We start from the raw sequence: 24361 nt of genomic DNA on the forward strand, positions 1-24361 counted from the left end.
GAATTGTTTTGTAAACAGCCTAATAATAACGGGCATGATGTTTGGTTAAGGAGGTGTAGTTAAGGAACTGAACATTCGTGAAGTAAGTGGCAAATTCGAATTCTAGGCGCCATGGATAGAAAGCGCAAGGGTGCAAAGACAGATAGGAATATCACGTAATCCCTTTGCAAGTAAATCGTGATGAGAGTTGGGGAGGGATATGCAGTCCACAGCTATTTCTTGAAGCACCCAATGAACGTGGACTGTTCTCTACAGTTGTGTTTGCAACTTTCCAACAGTTTTTGTAACTCTTAATTTACGAGTTGCCTGGTCGGGTTACCAAAGACATTTGGAACAATTATTTGATCGAGGAAGAAGAAATATATTTTGGAAGGAACTGTGAAAAACTACCTTATCATACTGATTTTTTAAAAAATGCATATAAAACAAACTTTGCTGACAGGTTTTTAATGCAAATCAGTTGAATTGTTCACAAACAGCACAACCTTTTGTTTACTTGGAAGTAAGTCGCACTGATTTCAATGGGACTTGCTTTCCAGATAGTGTGCATAGGATTGCAGGTTGTGGCCTAGCCCTATTCCTTTGTCTCTCTTAAACGCCAATCAGCAGACTGGGGGTGTCTAACTTTGCACAGGATCTGGCTGCATGGAGAAGATGTGATCAGATTCAATACCCACGTTTTAAAAAATCACAATGGTGGGGGGGGAAAAAAACCCTTCCCTTTTTTCTGCAATGCTGAATCTGTTAGCATTCTGCACAACAGGAGTTGATTCTTTGACATGGAGCTGTGGGTAAGAGGCAGGAGGGAGTATGGATTGGTGTCGTTATGCTAGACATACAGAAATAAATGCTTGGATCTCATAACTGTAACTTGGCATTTTGTGGAGGGGACAAACCCTGTCAAATGGCTATCTTCCTTACACTCAGTCACACTGCAAAATTATGGGGTGCACAGTCCATTTCTCTCTCTCTCTCTCTCACACACACACACACACACACATACACTGAATTTTGGGTGCTATGATTGCTCAGTGAGACAAAGATGCCCACATGAACCCCATAGGTGACCACCATATTACACACACTTCTATAATACACACACATTCTGGGTACACTGAAATACACTCTGCTGCAATTCTATGTACACTTACTTGGAAGGAAGCTCCACTGAACTCAATGGAACTTCCACAGAAACATACATTATTGGATTTGGATGCACAGAAGTTTATTTGTAAATAACTTCTACTGGCTGCCACAGAAATTTACTGTAAAGGGTGGCCTCTCCATATCTTTTTCTCCATTTTTATACTCTTATGTTCTTATACAAACTCCTGGAGGATAAGGCTATCAATTGCTACTAGTCTGGATGGCTATGGGCTACCTCCAGTATTAAAGGCAGTATGCCTGGGTACACAAGTTGCTGGGGAACATGGGTGGGAAGGTGCTGTTGCACTCATGTCTTGCTTGTGGGTTTCCCACAGACAGCTGGTTGGCCATTGTGTAAATAGAATGCTGGACTAGATGGACCTTGGTCTGATCTAGAATGGATCTTGTTATGTTCTTATTCTCTCGTGTTTTGTTTTCTATGTATTCACCTATACACAAACCACCTGCAATTGTATGCATATTTACATGGGACTAATTCAAATTACTTGACTATGAACTCTCATTGCAAGGTTGAACTGGCTGATTTGGTCTGGATTAAACTCAAGTTTGATTAGTCCACCTTCATATGCATTATGATTATTATAATGCCACAGGTAGATATGGGGTAGGCCCTCCAAGTATTGTTGCTCTACAACTCCCAACATCTCTGGCCATTGGCCATGCTGGATAAGGCTGATGGGAGCTGGAGTCCAAGAACCCCTAGAGTGCCACAGATTCCATCCCTGCTTTATAGTTGCAGAAACAAAAGACAGAGGGAGAAGTCCCTGCCCGCAAGCCATTTACAATATAAATGCCAACAGTGTGGACAGGGAAGGCAAATAATGGGAGGAGAGAATGTAAGCATATGCAATTTCATGTGCTCTCTTAGCCTTCTTTATAACTGGATGTTTGCTCACAAGTAAGTCCCACAGTGTCTACTGGGACTTATTGGCTAGTGAGTGAGTTTAGGACTGCAGTCTTGATAGCAAAATGTCTCGTTGACTGCTTACACAACCCAGTCCTCCCAAACACATTACGTGGTAGTGAACTTCTGTTGAAATCATCCAGACTGCACTGCACAAAGAAGAATGTCAGAAGAACTGAGAATTATTTTAGTCAGACTGGGGTTTGTAAAAGAACAGCAGCAGGTAGGATCCTGGCTCATTCAAAGGTAAAGGCAAGCCTGCCATTATGTTTCAGGATTTTACACAGTGTGTACATACACAGAGAAATTCCACAAGCAAAGGACATAATTCATACAAGCAGGACTCAATCCTTCCTGTGATCTTGTTTTCAGCTGAAGTTGGCAAGGTTTTCATTGCCTGTTGTCATCTTAGATTGCTTTTAAACACAAGAAGGGAAAGTCATCCTGGCTTGCTTTTTTTGTTGTTTCTTGCTATCCATTCCTTAACAGCTGTGGTACAGGCAGAAATTCATCAGGGGAAGTTTCTCCCAGCATGGAAATGCAGTAAGAACAGCTTCTTTGCTAAATGCATAAATGTCTGCCTATGGTAACAGGCATAAGATTCCTCATGTGGGGGAGTCCTCCTCCCTCTCCAACTTCCACTAGACAAATAACTTAAAAGGACCAGTTTCTCACAATATATCTGCTTGCGCAGAAGCAAAAGATTCCCAGTCAAGTGTGATGCTAGCAAAGCAAGCAAATGCAAGTGCCTTGGAGACAGTGACTTCTTTTGAAAAAGGAAGATCTGGAAATACTTCCTCAAGTCCCTTGGCTGTGAGTGATAAGGAGAAGGCACTTTGCACATGCTCAAAGGTGCATACATTATTATATTACATATTTGATTCAGGGGTTGAGCTATCCTTTTGTCATCACAAGCTCCTTTTGCAATGAGGGAAGGGATTTCTCTTTGGATTCACGTCCCAATAAAGAGATCCAGTTCCCCCTTACCTATTCCTTTCACCCACCCCACAAATATTGGAAAGCTAAAAGGAATGGGAGGGGGAGAGAAGAAGGGAGGAAGGAGGCCAAAAAACCAGACTGCAGTGCACCAGCTCCAAATGTCTGGCCCCTCGCTTGAGGCCATAATTAATTTGAGATTTATTTTTATTGGAGAACCCAGTCTCGTCTGACCTTAGCCAAACAAGACTCCAGCTAGACCCTTGATGCGCTTGAATGAAACGGAATATTTCTCTCTAACTTCTCTTCAGGCGTCCGTGCCTGCTTTGAATTTGTTCCTCAGACTTCATATATTTGGAGATTTGAAGGAAAGATTTAAGGCTTTCTCCCCTCCCCAAGCACCCCCCTTCCCCCTCCCTACAGAGCGGGCTGGGGAGAGAGAAGTGGTGAAGCGGACTGGACTCCAAAATGTATAGGAGCTAGAATAGAGCATGTTTTCTTAAAGGTATATTTTTCTATAAGCCCCCCAAATAATGGAACTTTTAGAAGGTCAGCTGAGTTACTGAATTAACTGAAGGGGATTTGGTTACTTGGATTCTGGTGTCTGGAAAAGCAGGAGACTTGCAATGTAAGAACTTATCCCTTGTGTCCTTAAAAAAAAAAGTTTTCTTTTTAACAGCTTCAGTATGCTGAATTTTCCAGGATAAATAAAGTTTAAACTCCAAGCAAAATTTTTAAAGCAGATCAAAAAACAACTCCCTGAAGTTCCTATTATTATTACTGTTGTTGCTGCTGTTATTATTATTTGGAAGAACAAAATAAAGATTGCACTAGGATGAGAGAAAAAACCTTTTGCAGCACAATCCTATGTATGTCTATGCAGAAGAAGTTTTTTTAACTCAGTGGGCCTTACTCTCAGGTAAGCGTGTAATGGATTGCAGCCTTAATATACTTTAAAGCATGTCTATGAAAATGATTCCTCTAGATCAGCCTTCCCCAACCTGGTGCCCTCACGATGTTTTGGACTACAACTCCCATCATCTCAGCCAACATGTCTAATGGTCAAGATTACTGGGAGTTGTAATCCAAAACATCTGGAGGGTACCAGGTTGGGGAAGCTGTCATTAAATTTCTTTAAAGGTTTTATATGAACTACAAGAAATACTTAAGCACTGAACAACAGTTGTACCTATTCCGCTGATTGACCATGCAATCCTATATATATCTCCTCAGAAGTAAGTGTGTGTGCAAGGCTACACTCACTTATCTGGAAGTAAGCCCCATTGAACTCAACAGGACTTACTCCCAGATAACTGAGTGTAGTCTAAGTCTACACACTCATGCACATTGGAGGCCCATTAACTTCCATGGGCTTACTTCTGCATAGAACTATATAGGCTTCCACTGTTAGAAGGGCATTTAGCAAAATTTTTGGCTTAAGGAAGATATATGAGAATATGGTTGGCTATAGCTTACTGAACCAGCTGTGTTGGCAGAACGGCAGGCTTTGCAAATTGCACGGTACTTTCACTGCCTCCCCCCTGAAGAAACTTCTGTGATTTAGACAAGGCCAGCCCAAGGAGTTCTGCTGCCTGAGGCAAAAGACAAAATGCCCCACCCCCAGTCCATGCATAGAAAACACCCAGACTGGCAGCTGAATCTTTGTTCAAGCCTTGCTGCCTCTACAGCACTTGAGGGCAGCTTAGCGGCTGCAGGGCAGACTGTGTGGTACATATACAGGTCTGTCCTCCAACACCTCTGCATCTGCCACCTGAGGCAGCTGTCTCACTCCACCTAATGGTAGTGCCGGCCCAGGATTGAGAAAAGAGGTGGGGGACCTTTTTCTGTTGAGGGCCTCATTTCATCAGGGGTAGGCTGCCAGAAGGCACATGCTGCCACTGGGCAGGGCTGAAGACAGTGGTGGGTGGAGTCAACAGTGCCCCATCCTTGGGCTGTGGGTGGTGGATGGACCCAACAGTGTCCCACCCTTTTCTCTCTCTTTCTTCACTGCCTTTCTTTCTCTCTCCCTTCTTCCTGCACAGAGGGTTGCAAAGGGAGGTGCAGACTGCTCACTTGCAAAGGGCTTTTGAAATTAGGCTTGGGGCTACAGGATTTAGAAATATGCCACTAATAATACTATACCAGCAGAGACTACATTCATATGACAATACATTCCCCTATTACATGCAGTCAGTGGTGTAGCAGAGCCTCACAGGGACACAGTGGCAGCAGTTTTCTATTAGCAGTGATGCTGATGTCATCTGCCACCCCCCTCTGAGTTCCCTATTCCCGGTTCCCTCTGAGCTTAGCTGCAATCCATACAGCAGGTAGGGTGATGAATTTTCCCAGCAACAATATGTTGTTCCCTACTGTAATGCAAAGTATTTTGTGAGGGCTTGGTCTTTGAATGGGCAATGAAGACCCATTGATCTACTCCTGGAAGAGGTGAAGCTAGTTTGTTGTGATGGATCAACCCAGCTGCCTGCATTTGGGCCTTTCCTTGGAGGCACGACTATGGGGATGGCCATGATAGAGCACCTGCATTTCCAAATTTACCAGTACACTGCTGCATGCAATATGTGTAGTTGTAGTCCAACAGCTTTTTTGAAAAGGAAAAGCAATTTCCCAGGAGGGCAACTGGAAGTGGGGAAATCCTGTTCAGACAGGGTGGGGTTGCTTAACCCTTTCCCAGTCTATTGTTCCTCTGCTGCCTCCAAATCATCACACTCCCCCTGGGCTATGATCTTGCAGAGTTTCAGATGTGTATTTGCTCTCATGGGGATGCATTTGGAACCCTGCAAGGGAAAAGCTGCTTGAGAAGGGGGTGATTTAGAGCAGGAAAATAGTAAGGCTGGAAGAAATGAGTTCAACTTCTGATACTGCTTCTCTTCTCCCTTTGTCTCCCTGAAGCAGATTTTCCTCTTTAAAAGAAAAGAAAAAGGCCATCAGGTGACAGTTACATAAATGTATGTGTAATGTGTAGTTTGGCTCAGAGTTTCCTGTGAAATTAAGAGCAGATCTGTACTTCTGAAAATTAGCCCTGGCTGTCAAATGAGTTCTCATTATATCTTCCTGCCTTCAAAGTGATAACTGGATTGCTCCATCAAGATCCTTGAAGGTTAGCTGGAAAGGCCCTGATTTGAGTCTCCCTACCCCATTTTCAGGTTTTCCTCCCATTCCAAGCCACAGGAAATCAAATGGGTATTGGAAAGGGGAAGAGCTGTAGCAAAACCTTCTTAGTGGTGTCCCCAGCCTGTCTGTCTCTCCTGGAATTCTTTTTACAGGGCTGTTGGTGGAAATGGCTCTGTGGGAAGACAGGAAAATGCTGCTTGAGCAGGAGGATATCAATAACAATATAACATGCCATAATCAATCAATATTCAGGTGGGTTATTTATTTATTTAAAATATTTCTTGGCTGCCTTTCAAGGACAGAAGTCCTCCCAAGGTGGCTCACAGCAATAAAATACATAAAAAGTTATTTACTGATTTTGTGATATTGTGATTATTATTTGTTTGAAGATATCTGGATCCCAATTTGACTGTGGTCTGTTAGAGTTTTTGGACATTTAATGCTATGAAGATCTGGCTGGGGATGGTTTCATGATATTGTACTGTATTTGTAAGCAGCCTGGAGCGTCACAAAAAGATGGGTAAAAATTTAGTCAAGTGACCACAAAGGAAGACAGGTTTTCAGGAAGCCGCGAGTTAACTTTTCCCGCCTGCCTCATCTTAGGCCGAAATTCATATACCCATTCAAAGGTAATTTGATAATTTCAGGTGACAATATCTCAGCATGATCACTTGTTATACACACTGAACTTGCCAAGCTTCTAGATGTTTTGAAAGCCTGATTGCTACATTTTTCAGGCTGGGGGGATGTGTGTGTTGTATTGTGAATGTGTGTGCTATGTGTAAAAACCTGTGTGTGAATGAATGGGTATGTGTTATGTGTAAGAATCTGTGTGAAAAGAATGTGGGGTGACCTTGCCCACTTTAGTTTTAACCCTGCCCACTTTGTTGGGGCTTACCCATGTCTGCCATATGGCCCCTGAATGGTCCCTCCATAATGAAAGTGGCTGAAAACCATTCCCCACCTTTCCCAGTAAAGTGTTACAGAAATTATTGATCAGTGGTTCCATGGCATGGTCTGAAGGCACATGAGGTGGCCACCTTGCTGAAGCTAAGCAGGTCTGGATCTAGTCAGTGCTTGGAGGGGAGACTACCTGGGAACCACATGTAGCCACCTTGAGTTCCACAATGGAAGAAAGGTGGGATAGAAATGTAATAAATACATAAATAAAAAAAAATGAATTGTTATCACTCTTCAAACCACCCATTTGCAAACTGGTATTCAACTAGGAATTTTCTCCACCAACAACAGCATTTTGCAAGACACTACAGAGGGCAAAAATGATAGCAGGGAAGTGTCAGGATTTGTCAGTACTATTAATATTTTCCTGTCCAGTGAAAATGTCAGTGTTTTTAGCTATCAACAATCCCTTTTCCTCCTCGTTTTTTCTTTAAAGGCTCTCAAACCTTCCAGTCAGGGCGATGCTAGGAACAAGCCAAATATTGTTTCCATTCACCCCGGCTACATTCTCTCCATGAATATGTTTCTTTGTGTAACACCAAAAACATTATGGCTGTATGAAAATTCATTTTTTCTAAAGTTTTTTTTTTTTTTTTTAAAGCAAGAAATTATGCACTGATTATGATTTCCTTCTTCTCATCTCATTCAGACAGGGTTTATGGAATCCTTTCCAAGCTTGGTAAAAACCCAGTTTAGATACTTTTCAAAACCAGGAGATTCCATAATATGGGATGGTTTGGGGCAATATAAAAATGTGATAAAATACAGATGTTTTGTATTGTTTATCATTACTTTGTATTTACATCTGTGGCCCATCCTCCTTAGAGCTTTGTCTCATCCATCTTCGTAAGAATTCCCATTTGATGGGCAGAGAACAGTGGGAGAGTTACAATGCCATGCTCAAGTGAAATGCAATGATTCTGTATGAACTAGGATTTGAACTAGGATAGTCAGAATCCCTCGTTTCAAGGAAAATCCTTTATTATTATCCTTTATTATAAATAGCTTATAGCCAGGGTATCTGAAAGGCCACCTTCTCCAGTCTGAACCAGCCCATAGGGGATCATCTTCAGAAGCCCTGTTATATGACCCATCACCAAGAGAGATTCAGTGGGTGGGAATGCAAGACAGGGCCTTTTTTCGGCAGCACCCTATTTATTGTCACCCCTGCAAAGGAGGTGAGCCTAGCATGATCTTTGATGGCATTTTGCTGGGCAGTGAAAACATTCTTGCTCCTCTTGTCTTTTAATGGATATTAATAGATAACACAAAGGTTTATGGCTTTAATTTTGTTATATTTTTGTTTTATGGTGTTTAGTTTGGGGCACTTGAAAGGGCTGGAAATTTTATTTATTTATTGTTACACTTATATCCTGCTCCCACCCCCCTGCAAGGAACTCAGACAGCTTATTTGGTCCTCTTCCTCTCCATTTTGATCCCACAACAAGCCTGTGAGGTAGGTTAGGCTGAGAGTCACCCAGTGAGCTTCATGGCCGAGTGGGGACTAGAACCTGGGTCTTCTAAGTCAGAGTCCAAAATTCTACACACCACATGCTCTTATCAATAAATATTATATAGCAGGGATGGGCAATCTTTTTTCTGTTGAGGGCCACAGTTCCTCCTAGATAAGCTGCCTGGGGCTGCATGGGTCACCCCTTTCTCTTTCTGCCACCCCCTTTTCTCCCTCCCTCACAGAAGGCTGTCAGGGAAATGGACAAATAGCTCTTGCCAGAGTTCTGGTTAGATATTAGACTGAGGGCTGCATGAAATTAGGTTGAGCAGTAGAGGCTGGTGGCTCCAATGTCAGTAGGATGGTGGGTCCACTCCAGGTTTCAGTCACAACTCTAAAGGAGCTGTCCAAAGACTGGTTCTGACTGAAACCTTGCTTGGATTCACCACTCCACTGACATAAGTCACCAGCTTCCACTGAGGCTCTCATGCAGTCTTGGGGCCCTAAATTGCCCAAGATTGCTTGACAGGAATCCTTTCTTTGACTGTCCTTGAAGAGTATAACTGATTAAAGAGAGCTGGAGTATCTCTACACCAGCCTAAAATCCTGCATTTAAAATGAGGCTTTCTGCTTCCATTTTAAATGCAGGATCACCACGGACTCCCTTTACATGTGCTTCCTTTTCCCCTTCCCCCCTCCTTCCCCCCCTTCTCCGAGTTTTCCATATGTTTCCTTTATCTAGCCTCCTCTTCTTACAGCTTTTCCTTTTTCATGGAGGGAAGTCAAAAAGAAATCAAGTGTGGTAATTTGATACCTCATTCTCTCCACTCTATGGATAGAATAAAGGTCTTTTAGTGCAGGAGATGCCCTGGAGGTTCACGACCTCATCTAAAGGGCCCACAAACGTCTGGGAGTGAGCAATCTCAATAGGAGGATAAAAGCTCCATGTGAAGAAGCCCCTGATGGTTTCAGACAAAGAGACACCAATGCCTGCTGCTGTATGAGCACACAGCACATAATTATTTCAGCTTCTGGATGTCTCTGCAAGTAGATGGCTACCAGTTTTGACAGCTTTGAAAGCTCACTGGACAAATTCATGGAGGATAGGTCTATCTGTGGTGTTAGTCATGATAAGTAAATAGAATCTCTGTGTTCAGAGGCAGTATGCCAGTGAATAGCTGTTGCCAGAGAGCAAGTGTGGGTGAGGGTTAGTGTTTATATGTCCTGCTTGTGTGCTTCCTGGAGACATCTTCTGGTTGGATACTGTGGGATACTGAATTAGGCAGACCTTTGATCTAATGCAGCTGGGCTCTTCTTAGGTTCTTAAAACTAGGAAGTTTGGGGAAAAGTGGGAAACTTGTCATTCTCATCCTACTCCAAAGACTCAAGGCCAGAGGAGTTCCTCATGATAATCAAGTCAGACTACCATGGTACAAATTCCTCCATCCAAAACACAGAGTGGACCAAGCCTTCCCCAACCTGGTGCTCTCCAGATGCTTTGGACTACAACCCTCATTAGCCCGAACCAGCATGACCAACGGTCAGAGACAATGAGAGTTCCAGTCCAAAACATCTGGAGAGCATCAAGTTCAGGAAGGCTGCCTTAGAAAGACATACTGAAGGCATCATAATATCATAGCTTACCAGGACATAAAGTCCTGTGTATGACCCCGCATGACCCCCCCAAGTCACCAACTCTCACCTCCGACTGCTTCAGAAAAGAGAAAAATAAACTTGATCTTCCCTATCTAGGGATGGTCAGATCTATCAATCTCAGTCTCACTGAGATGGTTGAGGTCAAACTTGTTCCATCCTGTTTCCACACGAACTTGTAATTTTTCAATTTAAAAATCCATATGGAAATTTTTCATAATGTGTGCATTAACATACACATTTTTGTGTGCAGTTTTAAACATACACATTTTTGGATGCATACACTAAAACATGTTTGTGCACATTTTGGAAATGTGCACATTTTTCTTTGCACATTTTTCAATGTTGGGCACATGTTGTTGAATTCATTCTTTGTTTGTTTTGTGGAGCACATTGCAATCTCGGAAATTTACGGATTACTGTCCACAAATTGTAGTTGAGTCCATGCTGAGGAGGTGAAGATTGGGTAAATTCATTTAAAAAACAACAACACTTGACAAAGCACATTTTCCCCTAGTCCTAGGGGAAAATGCATCAGCCATTTTCATGCAGTCCCTAGACCCAATGCATGCAACCATTTATAGGTGGGTGAAAAAGGAAGAGCCAACCTTTATTAGTCCAAGTTTTATAAGATGAGCCATGCTGACCAAGGGTCCATTTAGTACAGCATTCTGTTCACACAGTGGCCAACCAGCTGCCCATGGGAAATCCACAAGCAGGACATGAGTGCAACAGAACCCTCCCACCCATGTTCCCTAGCAACTGGTGTGCATAGGCATGCTGCCTCTGATACTAGACATAGCATATAGCCATCAGGACTAGTAGCCACTGATAGCCTTATCATCCTTGAAAGCTATAGATATAGTTTTCAAGTCATAGAATCAAAGAGTTGGAAGAGCCATTGGAGTTCATCTAGTTCACCCCTTTGCTCAATACAAAATCTGCAATGCAGGAGGAAACTACAGCACCTGACAGTTGGTCATCCAGTTTCCAGTTAATCACCTCCAGCAAAGGGTTGCCTGCCACTTCCTGAGGCAACCTGTTCAGTTCCACCGTTGAACAGCACTTACTGCTAGGATGTTTCTCCTAAGGTTTAACAAAAAATCTGTTTCCTCTGAAACAACAGAGAACCAGTCTTCTCCATCTGCTGTGTGACAGCCCTTCAGATATTTGAAGACCACAATCATATCTCACCTTAATCTTCTTTTCTCCAGGCTAAACATACCCAGCTCTTTCAACCATTCCTCACAGGACTTGGTTTCCAGACCTCACACCCTCCTGGTTACCCTCCTCTGGACGTGCTCCAGTTTGTTGATGTCCCTCTTAAAATGTTGCACCAGAACTGGATATTACAGATATGTCCAGCCAGTGTAGAGTAGAATGATTACTTCTAGTGACCTGAACACTGTGCTTCTGTTTATGCAACCTAAGAATGCATTAGCAGTTTTAGCAGCCGCATTGCACTGCTGTTCCATGTCCAGCTTATGATAAACAATGACACCTTGATTATTTTCACATGTGCTGCTGTCAAACCATGTTTTCCCCATTCTGTACTCATACCTAAGGAGATAAAGTTGGTCTGACATGACTTAGGGTGTTTCTACATTAAGCAACCCCCCCCCCAAAAAAAACCCACATCCTTTTCCGAGCTTCCTGCTTTTGGTTTCTTTGCAGGATTAGGAAGGGCTTCTTACCGGCAGCCACGTGGGTTGAACTGAGGGAGTGCCTCCCTCCCTCCCTGGCATGTGTGTAAAGGAGGGGGGAGTCTTGTTTTCATAGCTTAACTTCTGCTGTACTGTTTTCTCTCAGTTCCCAGGAAAGCTCTGACTTACTTCTGAGTAGTCATAAAATGTAAGATTGTGCTGTAAGTCTGCAATCTTCAGCACACATACTTGGGAATAAGCCCCATTGAACTTAATGGGGTGCTCTGAATCAACAGAGGACTTTGCTTCTGAGCTTGGTGGTCAGATGTGTCTCCCTTCGTTGCAGGGAGGCATTTTATCCTCTTCTCCCTCCAACTGAGAAATGCAGAGGCAGGAGTCGCAACTGGCAGGTGATTCTTGCCCTTGCACCTGTCAAATCTGCTCCATCTCCTTCTGCGCAACTTTCCCAGGTATGACATGCCCCACAGCCCATCCTCAATGCCTTCATCATCCTGACCACACCCCCAACAACTGAAAATAAATGCCCACAGCAGGCAGACACAGCAGTTTCTTTCGCTATTGGACAATTTCACAGGGAGGTCATGGAGCTCCTGTTCTGTGGGCTGGAAAAAATACCACATCTTTTGCATTTGGGGAAAACACAAGATAGGCTGGGGGAAATTGTGGGAGGTGCCTTGGAGGTTAACGGTGTCATGTAAAGAGCCCGCAAACTTCCGAGAGGGAGCCATCTCAATCGCAGGATAAAAGCTCCATGTGATGAACACCTTATTCTAGATAAATCCATGCTATCTGGCTACTAGTAATCAATGTGTTATTTTCTAGATATTCACAACTGGACCACTTAATAATCAGTGCTAGAATTTTGCCCAGCATCTACAGCAGTCTGACTAGTCAGTTGTTTCCCAGATCCACCTCCCCGTACCACTTTGACGTTAGAGGCAACATTTCTTTGACCTGATCTGGAGGTGTAACACAGCTAATACCTCGTTTAACCATGTGTTTTGGCAATGCCCAATAGTTGTCTCTTTTGGGGAGAAGGTTATTATATGGATAAACATTGTATTGGAACACTCTTTAATATTTACTGACATACATGCTCTTTTAAATTATCTACCTGCTTCCTGGAAGAACACATGGTCAGCACAAATGGATTCTCCATGCCCTTTTGGCAGTTTAAAGACTGATATTACAACACTGGAAGGATAAACACTCACCTTCTATAATGCAATGGATTATGGACCCAACAATGCTTTCAAGATTTGAATGGGTGGTATATAGATGCCACTTGTGAATGGATACTTATATGGATATTTGGTCTGCTTTTGTTGAAATTTATGTATAATTCTTAGAAAGCCGTATTTTCATACACATGCACACAGACACACACACATGCACACACACATACACACACACTTCATAAGCATGCATTGAAACTGATATATTCAAATTTATGTAGCTACAATTTTTTTCTTTTCCTCTTTTTTGTTTTGTTGAAATTTCACAATAAAATATAACAATAATAATAATAATAAACAACTTAGACCAGATCAATAGTTGCAGATCTGCCCATCTGTCTGCTGCATACATGTGCTAAGAGCTACTTTATGTGCTGTCAAGATCTTGGGCATAGCCAGTGGGATTGTAACACCCCTGCCCCAGTGCAGTAGATTCTCACACACACTAATCCACAGATTGGTCTTGAAGCTTCCTCTTGTTTCCAAGGGCCCTTTGCTGCATGCTGGGGGTTTCTATTCTTTGAGAAACACAAGTTCACTCCCTCCACACATGAGCACACAGAACTAGTTACACCATTCTTTGGACCCTGGCCAATGAGTAGTTATAATATTTCATCTACATAAGTGAGGGATGACAACATGCTGGCCAGTTTGCATTCACATATTAATCCCAAAGGCCTTCCTAAAACATCATCATACTTAAGCATTTATATTGCACTTTTAGACTCTTCACATACATTTTCTCAGTTTGGCTTTGTTTAGAAATCTAGGTCACTGCAAATCTTGAAATGGTGACACAACCAATTGTATCTCTCAAAGAATAACAGTACATGCTACCTAACCTCAGCAAGTTAAGTATGAACATGGCAGCTTCGTTGCAACATGGAAATCAGATTTGTAACCTAATATCAAGCCTTATCCAGTACCATTCAAGAAAACACACTGAGAAAACCCCAGACAAGAAACTGTAATAAATGGCACATACTTGCTTCTAAATTTCTGTGCTCCTACTGCAAACAAGGATGTCCTATCAGTGAAATGTTTGTCCTGATCTGACAAGAGGTAACACATCTTTTCAAAATCTGTTAAACCCAGATCATTCAAGTTGATTTCCAGCATGAACCTAAAGAATATAGTTATATTATGTTAGTAATCTTTACAGCTCCATAAAATAGTCAACCTTCTTAGGGCTGAGCCGAATTTTCATGGGCGAACATTTTCAGTGCAAAATGGGGAGGCCCATGAAATGTTCTCCAAAAGATTCCCCCATCCAAAAATAAACCCTCACCCTTTTCATATCTGTACATTCCTGATGTACCACTTTCTTTTAAAGACAGGGTTCTTCTTATATCTTCTCACTGGCTACATGAACTAGCCAGTCAGGAATGACATAGCCAGTAGGATGATGTCACTGTGCCATGGTGATATCTGAAGACAAATCAGAATGGTGGCAATGCTTCTTAACTTCACTCTGAATGTTTTCCGATTTGAAAGCATCCTCTAACCTTGCACAAAAGATGCTTCCAGATTACGGTTTTATGGCACCATTGCCATGTCTCATTCAGGGAAATTTACAGGGGATCCATGTGTCATCATCTTCTACCCATGACCCTCCTGTGTTTTCTCACCACTTCTGCCATCTTTTTTCTTAACACAGGAAATCCATTAAGGAGAAACAGCTGCACAATGCTATCTGGTTGGTAGCACTATGAACCCTCTGGAAGCACCCCAAAATTGGGGAGCACCTTTCAGTGGTGGCAACTTTTACAAGAAATGCATTCTCTCTCCCTCCTCCAATTAGCATTTTTTTTTAATGAGGAAAATTTATATTTTCTTCATATTCATATTGTGTGGGTTTTTTTCATCAGGTAAACTGCTATAATCTATGACTAATTAAACAGATTTAAGAAGCTGCTGCATACAAAGTCAGAACATTGGTCAATCTGGCTCAATATTGTCTACACTGGTTTTGGACAAGTATTTCCCGGCCCTATCTGGAGATGCCAAGGACCGAACCTGGCTGGGACCTTGTGCAGGCAAAATATGTGCTGTACCACTCAGTAACTTACAGTCCTTCCAGATTTACTGTATTTATATCTGAACACAGTATGTGTGTGTGTGTGTGTTCACCATTACATGAGTCATTTAGCTTTCATACCACTGAAATAGTGAAAACAGACCTCATCTTAAAGGACTTTTGCCTGAAACAAACAAACAAACAAACCCCTATTGATTATGTCTACAGAGCAGGATTACATAGGGAAAGTTTGCAGACTCCATGCTTTGGAATAGGGCCCATCTGATGCTGTTAACTATCCCATTATGAATGCTAAAAACACTAAGGACTCATTCATACTTTAACTGAATTCAGTAGGGGTTGTTTTTATTTTTTTATGCCATTGACTTTAGATTAGCAAGAATTATGGGAACCCAGGAAGGATCAGCAGTAGGGTCCCCATTACCCACACATGAGTTATTCTAACCCTCTAGTTACTCAGATTGTCAGTACATCCTTTGTAAGGCCCCATTGTCATTGCAATTCTGTGTGAAACGATAAACTGAATTGCACTGTTTAATAAGACATGAGGTAGGGTGAGGGAGCCCGAAGATTTGGGCTGCCATTAAAAAAGGTGGCAAATGCCACATGATCATCCTCGCTGTCATCACTGTACATTAGCAGTGGTGGAGGGTTTTGCTTTTTCCCTTAGATGCCAAATAACTTGGGCAGCTCCAGTGTTTAATACGCTTCGTATTTTATTGCACAAGGTAGGCATAAGCTTCATTCTTGGGCACACATCTCAGGCACACATCTCAGAAAACAAACTTCTTCCTTCAGAAGCTTCCCCCCAAATAAATGGCAGAGTTAGAACTTCTTCTAGTTTCAATGGGATTGCCTAGGAGACACACCCAGCAAATCATACTTTTTTCTATAAGGTCCATGCATGAATATTTATACAGAGGGTTATGTGGAGGATGAATGATTAATACCTGATCAGAAAATACAGATAAAACACAAGGCATAGTAATGTCTATTTCTCCCCTGATAGACACGTCTGTGCACATAGCTGGAACTAGACATGATTCTGCCATGCCTGCTCTATATTTACATGTTTTAGGGCACAATCCTATGCATGTTTAGACAGGAAAAAGTCCTACAACTCCCAGCATGCCCCAGCCAGCCATGCTGGGAGTTGTAGGACTTTTTCTTGTCTAAACATGCATAGGATTGCACCCTTAATGGCTTATCAGTTTCCTTATAATGAAGAATATGAAAATCGATTGGAGGAACACATACAGTGGCTTCATTTACCCGCCTGACATTACAAATAACTTGCAGGGCAATTCACAAAATGGGATAGGAAATAAAGTGAAGTTCTACCTCCTTGATGGCTGGGGAATACTGGGAGCTGCAGCCCTTTTTTCTGTCTAATGATGCATAGGATTACACCCTTATACATGTTAATTGAATCCTGATTCTAACCCTGAACGGAATTCACCAGAAGACTCATTCATGGAGACAATGGCTCTCATCCTGAGATGCCTGTGCATCAAAAGCACTGTTTCTATGTGCAAAAGGTGGGCAGGCAGATCTGAGCTGGATCACCCTTTGCAACCATGATCAGAAAGAGATCAGCTCAAGCATCTATACTACGCTGTTGAATGACTGGTTCCTTCAACAGTCATTCACTCTCCCCAGGGTACCATGAGCTCCTGCAATTGGGATTTCCAGCAAAGCACTCTTAGCACCCTTACCAAACCACAATTCTTTGCGGGGGGGGGAGGGTCAGGGGGGAGCCTATATAAAAGACCACATACACATTTTTGGTGTAGAGATGACATTTGTGTAGGAGTGAATGTCCCCATGCTGTCAAAATCAGAGGTGGACGGCCCACAAAAATTGCACCAGTGATTCCACAAGCACAAGGTTTTGTGAGTTGAAACAGAGAACAGTAGTATAAGTATAAAGTCCAGTCCTGAGAAGTCAGCTTCTCATTTTAGGATATTGGGTGGGGGGGAGCTTGCCTGCATACCTGGGGTCTATCGATACCACAAATGTAACTCACCCCTCTCCTGAGTTTAATCATCATGGAGGATAAGGCTGTCCATGGCTACTAGTCCTCATGACTCTGTGCTACCTCCAGTATCAGAGGCAGTGAGCCTATGTACACCAGTTGCTGGGGAACATGGGCGGGAGGGTGCTGTTGCACTCATGTCCTGCTTATGGGCTTCCCGTGGGCAGCTGGTTGGCCACTGTGTGAATGGGATGCTTGGCTAGACAGACCCTTGGTCTGATCCAGCAGGGCTCTTCTGATGTTCTTATGTTCTTATCACTATTCACCACTCCCAAATCCTGGGAATTTTTCCACATCACCTCCAGCAGAACTACAGTCGCCAGACTTCCCTGGGGTAAGAGAAGGACTATGCAACCAGTTTAATTCAATAGTGCAAAAATACATACTTCATTTCCTCAGGAAGTCACTTTCTAAACAGTTGACAGACCGAGGCTGACATCTTATGCAAGTTTGGGAGTAAGCCTCAGAATGAACATAGGAATCTGCCTTATGCTGAGTCAGGAAAAAACAAGAAGAAGAGAAGGAAAATGTAGGCGTGTGGCCATGAAATATAGATTTGTGGCACAAAGCTCGACATTTGGAACTGGCATTTAAGCTTGTTCTTGCAAAACCCATTAGCAGGGTGGAACAGGAACATATGAAACTGCCTTCCACCAAGTTGGACCACTTGTCCAGCTAGCGCCAATCTCCCCCAGCCCTGCTACTTGAATTCTAGCATTAGTGATGGGAAGAACTCCCCCAGTCAGGCTTGGAATAAGGCTCAGCCATTAATCAAACTATTTTCCCAAACTGGGAAGATGACTCAGTTATTTCTGAGCTGAATTCTACGTACGGTTCTGATCCTGTTGTGCTCTGGTGATTAGAACAGTCTGATTCCCCCACCAGGGAGCCTCCAACGCATGTCCAAACTACTTGACTGCCTTTCTGCCTCTCTCTCATCACTCCCACCCCAATTATCTTTGATGCTATGGTGGCATGCCAGGCTGGGAAATGTAGTTCCTGACATATGTTATATTTCCCAGTGCTTCGGGGAATGCGGCTGTAGCACACTACCAAGCATCAGACAGGGGAGGCAGGAGAGAGAGAAACCTTTTTCCTTTCCTCCTTCTACTGCTGATGGAGGGTGGTGGTAGCTGGGATTTTAACCCAGGTCAGAGGATGACATCAGTGTCCTAATGCTCACCTCATATCAGGGAAAGCATTATGAGCTCATTGAGTTTCATAGTTCTGAACAAGGAAATACGAGTTCTGGTGGTCCTGGGGCCTTCTGTTTGCAAAGCATCTGCACTGCTACTGATCCTTGTGGGACATGCAAGTAAACATAAACAGGATTGGGCCACACTAATGACAAAACTAGTTCCGCTCAAGTGGGGTCCAGCGTTGGGTGCAATTAACTTCCCTGTTTATAAAGAATCATGTTCTGAAGATCACAGCCCAGCCTGACAAAGAGGAAAGGGGGACATTTTCACATAATGCATGGGTTTTATCACACTCTCCTTTGCTTTTTCAGACAAGGGAAGTAGCAGCTGCCTGCATTTTAAATTCTTGTATGTAATGTAGCCTAATTTAAAATGTGTAATCCAGATGTCCCAGGCCTGGTTTGTTTACATTCTTGAGAACTGTTGTGGGGAGAAAAAAAAAAACACCCTATCTACCCAGATTTGCAACCCGGTTTTTGGCATTAGTGCATAAGGACAGGCAGCCAAAAAGGCAGAGAATGAAGTTCCAAATGAAATATACTCCCCAGGTTTTGTATTCTCTAGTTCAGAAATGCCCCCCCCCCAAAACCCTTTATTAGGTTTATACAGTGCTTCAGCCAGATGAGTACTCTTTGCATCATAAGCTGGCAATAGCAGTGGAGTTCACAGAAAGTCTGCTATGTGGTATTCGGAAGGGATGGGTGAAAATTTCATTCAGTATGTCTTTTGATAAGAACTTATCAAAATTTTCAAATTTCTTCATAAATAGGATAGAAAGACCTTGAGATGTCCCTCCTCCCATTTCAACTTAGAATCATAGAATAGTAGAATAGTAGGGTTGGAAGGGGCCTACAAGGCCATTGAGTCTAACCCCCTGCTCAATGCAGGAATACACTTCATTTTATTCAGTGATTGTGCATAGTACAATGAGCTTCTAGTCAACAAAACTTGAGGGGTTGGGTTTTAATGAGTGTGGGAAAAAGAAAAACTGATAGATTTGTCTTTCCAAGGGAAGGCCTTGGAATGCTTAGCACATCAAAATCTACATTAGAGAGCAATCCTATAGCTGCTTGACAGTGTCTAGATGGGCATAGGATTTTTCTGTTCCCAGAAACCACGCTCCCTGCCCCTGCTGCCTCATAGGTGGCATGGTTCTTTCCCATCTCTGTGCTTGCAACTCCAGTGTGGAGTGGGTGAAAAGGCAGCATTCGCAGGGGCGGGGAGGGGAGGAGACTGAGGAAGCATCATTACGATGATTCCTATGTGCCTTCCGGCCTCCCCACCTCCCATTCTGATGTCCCCAGCTAGGCTGTCCCTAGCTAGACAGCCCAAATTGGCTGTCCAGCTGAAAATGTAGGGCAGCCAGAGCACGGAGGAGAGGATCCCCTCGATGCTTCTCCTGCCCCTGTATTGGATAGTTGGCCAACTCCAAGTTTGGAGGTGGCCAACTATCCCGATAGGACTGTGCCCTTAGAGTCTCTGTGTATTCAACCACAATTGTGGTGATGAATTAGGGTTGCCACTTCTTTCTTTTCTGACAGACTCCATGGCTGTCGACGTGGCAAGCAGGTCACATGATCTTTTCCATGTTCACAACAACCATATCTATTGAAATCTGGCCAGTGCAGATGGGTGTGAATTTCTTTTCACTTGCTTCTTTGACACAGACGTGCCAAAATTTGCAGATTTCTTCATAAATGGGATGGAAAGAGCTTGAAATTTTAACTATTCAAATGTGGGAGAAAGCAAAGCTGAAAGATTGCCAGTGCAGATGGGTGAGAATTTCTGTGGGTTAATTTTTTTTTATAAGAACTTATCAAAATTTGCACAGTTCTTCATAAGTGGGACAAAAAAAGCTTAAGATTTTTAGATTTTGAATGTGGGAGAAAGTGGAACTCACAGATTCATCTATCCCTAGTATTCACACTTCTTCCATGAAGCATTTGGCTTAAACCTTAATCTTTACCCCATACTGAAACTAAGGCTGCAATCCTATGCACATATATTTGGGAGAAAACTCCACTGGATTCAATGGCACTTACTTCCAAGTAACCATGCATAGGATTGAGCAGTAAACCCAGTTTTATGCATACATGAGGTATTGTTCCCTGTGATCCTTTCCTCCATCTTCTTCAGTGTCATTTTTGGCTGTAACGTCCTCAGTGAATCCATCTTTTTGTTTTTGTTACTCAGGAAATTGCCTTGTATGTTCTGGGAGGTATGCTAATACAGGCTCAAAATGGGCATCGTGTATTTGTAAAAGTTAGGAAATATAAAACAGAATTGTTTCAGTTGAAATAAGTTTTTTTTGCCACTGTAAGGGCAAAATATAAAAAAAAGTCATAATAGAGGCGTCTTATATGGTCAGCTTTAGGCAAACAAACTCAGATATATAAATGACACCCATGAAGGCAACCTCTTTGTGCATTCTTGCCATTTGAACAGAGTACATGAACCATACTGTTGAGAAGGTGTTATTCTTAACCACTGTGATGGAACACGGGGGAGAGATGATACAGCCAGTGAGCCATTAAAAGATGGGTGAAATATGCACAGGCAACCACAAGGTGCAATAGCTAGCTGTATTATGCCACATTGCCCAACCATGTACTGAACAACAGAAGGGTGTGTATTTACATTGCAAGTACACTGTTCATATTTTGTTACTGAACACTCAGTCTGTTGGCTGCTGTTACTGCCAAGGCAGTCCCCTCTCTCCCTCCCTCCCTCCCTAAGCTCTCCTAACGTACTGTCATGGTCTACTGTGACCAAGAAATTTAAGCAAAGATGAAGCTGTGGAGGTAGGAGCAGGCTTGATTCTTGATATCTTGTCACCATGGGCAGGGAATAGTTTAAGCCCTGCCTCAATAGTTCCCAAATGGTTGTCATTCAATCCAAGAAGGAATCACTCTGCTTGGAGACACTGTTGTCCATTATTATACCAATTAGATGGGAGAGAGATAGGCATAGAATGAAGGGCACAAGGGAAGGAAACAGAAATTCATGTCAATTTGAGTTCCAAATCAGATGCCATTTAGGAAAACCTATACATGTAAATTAGATTAGGGTACTATTATTGCATAACGTTGGAAGAGAATCCCCAACAGGCTAAAAGGGCAAGCCATGAGCAAGGTACCTTATATGTAGATACAAATATATTACTGATGCAATCTTCTTGGTTAGAATTCAAGCAGCAGACCAGCTAGGGAGTATAATGTATGAATATGATATTTATCAGGAATCCCCTATAGTTCCCTCTAATACACCTTTTAGGCTCATGCAAAACCATTGCTTATGTAACAAACAACTATACTGTGATTATATCCAAGACAGATCCACACAATTCAACCATTGCCACAGAGAATCAAACCACACCTCAAAACTAATATAAAAGGCTTATTCAATAGGGGAGGATTTGTAAATGTTTGACATTACCTGTTTAAAGATGTTGTCATGTCTTACCTTGACGTAAGACGAAGTGTCTGGTACTGTCTGGAACATCCTTATTTGTAAACAGATTGTCCAAAAGATCCCCAAAGTTGGCCTGGAAGAGTAATTTTTAAAGTAGGGAAAAACAGCTTATCCAAAATGCAAACACATTCAATATCTATAATAAAAACCCAGCAAATACATTTCAGAACTAGAAGAAAATCAGTCTTGTGAAATAATAATCCTTGTTAGGTTGGTGGGTTTTGGACTTCCTTGAAAAGGCAGAGAGAATAGGAGTGGAGGCATAGGAAGGGAAGACCTTTCATTGAATGTTTGATTGACAGTGCAATCCTATGCATGTCTACTCAGAGGTAAGTCCCATTCAGTTCAATGGGGCTTGCTCCCAGGTAAGTATAGGACTGCAGCATAGCTGAATTTCCAATTAATTTGATTAACTGAATTTACAATGCATAATGAGATGAAATATCCACATATTTAGGCTGAGACTGGTTAGCGGTTAACCAAAAATAGTCCCTAGGGGCTTTTAATCAAGACCTGGATTGTCTTTAGTTGATTGTTTAAAATTGTTTTAGATATATGTTGTCTATGTATGTGCTGCCTGTTTATATGTTTTCATGTAAATGGTTTTACACTTTGTATAATGCGTTTTTAATGTTTTTTAACTTTTGTAAACCATCCAGAGAGCTTTGGCTATGGGGTAGTAAAGAAATGTAATAAATAATTAATTTGTAAAATATAATACTATTGCATTCAATACTCTGGACTGGGTCTAGGTTTTGGATCTTAGAGCAGACCCACTAATTTAAGTCATCATGGCTATCTTAAGATTGCAGTGGGTCTATTCCAAGTATGACCAGATCTGGTCCAGCCCTCCATTTTTAAATTTTGACCCATTGTAATCCTTACTGTGGTGTGGACAAACCTTGTTGATTGGGGGGGGGGAAGCTTATCTAATCTTCTTCCTCAATGCCATACAAGCTATAACAGAGAGCAGTAAATGAAACAAAATGAAGAAATACAACTTCTTGATTGAAATGAAATGAAACGTAAATGAAATGAAGAAATACATTTTCTAAATTTCAACTCTGCTGGTGTCATCAGTAGTGCTTTTGCCTTCACGCACATGAACACTTTTTCTGAAGGCCAAATGTTATGATCTTATGATCTCATCATTAATAGTTTTTAATTAACCAAGAGGATCACATCAGTGTGAGATTGAAACACTGCAATAGGACAAAAGAACAGAGGTTAGTGGATACACAACCCAGCCCTCTTGCTAGTAAAAAGATAGCTCTAGTTTATTTCTTCATTAATCAAATACACATGTACACACCCAAATACTGTAAGTAAGTGCCATTGGTGTAATTGTGTAAATGCTTTGGCCACCAGCCAGCCAAACCTGAGCACCTAAAGTCCCATTGATTCAATCACCTTAGCATGTGCTTCACCCTCTCCCATTTAAATCAGTGGGATCAAACATGGTTGGGTGGATTTTGTATGAAGAACAGGTATGAGAGGTCCCTACCCCAATAAGGTTTAAATCCTAAAAGAGACACAGAGAAAAAAACAGAAGAAGGGGGAAGTGGAGGTAATCAGGAAAAGAAAGTGAGATTATTTCAATTACACATACGCTGATTTGGAAACAATGTTGCTATAACCCCCAGCATATCTAACTCCTTAGTGCTGAGATATTTGCATGTTTCTGTGGAGTTATTGCTCGACCTGGCATGGAACAAGCATGGTTGCTAAACACCAGTGATAGCCAGAGGTACTGGTCATGGACAGAGTTAATGACAGTGGTAACTGCTGGAGAAAATGAGGTTATTCCTTTGTCACTGATCTTTGGCTATGGAAATGCTCCACAGTAGTTACAGCTACTGCTGTGTTTGGTCATGTAAACACATTTGGACGGGAGTTATCAACACTGGAAATAGCACAGCCAGTGTTACATCTGCTGTCAAAATAATGGCTGTTTTGTCTTCAAACCCAAATGCAGTGGTATTGAGACTTCACCATGAGTAATTTTAATCAAAGTGATGGTTGCATGATTCAAGCTGCAATCTTCTGCATGCTTGCTTGGAAGTAAATCCCATTGAACCTAGTGGGACATCTGAATAAACATTTATAAGATCACAGGGAAAGAGATGGAAAGAATTACAGAAAGAAGGCAGAAAACTTCTCCAGCACTCAGCTGAAATGTGCAGTAATAATAATAGCGGTGATGATTGATGATGACGATGATGATGAAAAAATGGATTTTATCATACTTTAGTTTATTCAATGTAGTTTTATTACATTACTTGGAAGGAAGCCCTATTGATTTCAAAGGAAATTATTTCCAAGGAATTTCTTCTGGATTGGAGTGTTTGTCTATTTAAAGAGCGCTGAGCAGCTATTAACAGTTCAGGAATGCTATACAAGATTATTATTAGAATGATTGATTTGCCTTACACATATGCAATATCCCCAAGATGGAAGAGAAATGACTCCCTTTTACAAAGTGCTTCAAAAATTATGGGATAACTTTACTCATTGTTA

The 24361-nt window shown here is 42.1% G+C and overlaps 1 protein-coding gene across 4 annotated transcripts in view; it reads right to left on the reverse strand.

Moving 5' to 3' along the window:
• FLI1 (Fli-1 proto-oncogene, ETS transcription factor) overlaps window positions 1-24361 on the reverse strand; it is a 198089-nt gene that overhangs the window by 146259 nt on the left and 27469 nt on the right. For 3 of the 4 annotated variants that reach the window (XM_084803694.1, XM_084803693.1, XM_084803696.1), the window contains one exon: window positions 21809-21917. In XM_084803694.1, coding sequence (XP_084659820.1) covers window positions 21809-21874 — 66 coding nt within the window. In that variant the 5' untranslated portion in view covers window positions 21875-21917. The remainder of the gene's footprint in view (window positions 1-21808; window positions 21918-24361) is intronic. The other variant, XM_084803695.1, reaches the window with a different exon arrangement.

This window comes from Heloderma suspectum, chromosome 6 (genome assembly GCF_057233095.1).
Source record: "Heloderma suspectum isolate Gila_16-S chromosome 6, 16-S_ref, whole genome shotgun sequence".
Taxonomy (NCBI): Eukaryota; Metazoa; Chordata; class Lepidosauria; order Squamata; family Helodermatidae; genus Heloderma; species Heloderma suspectum.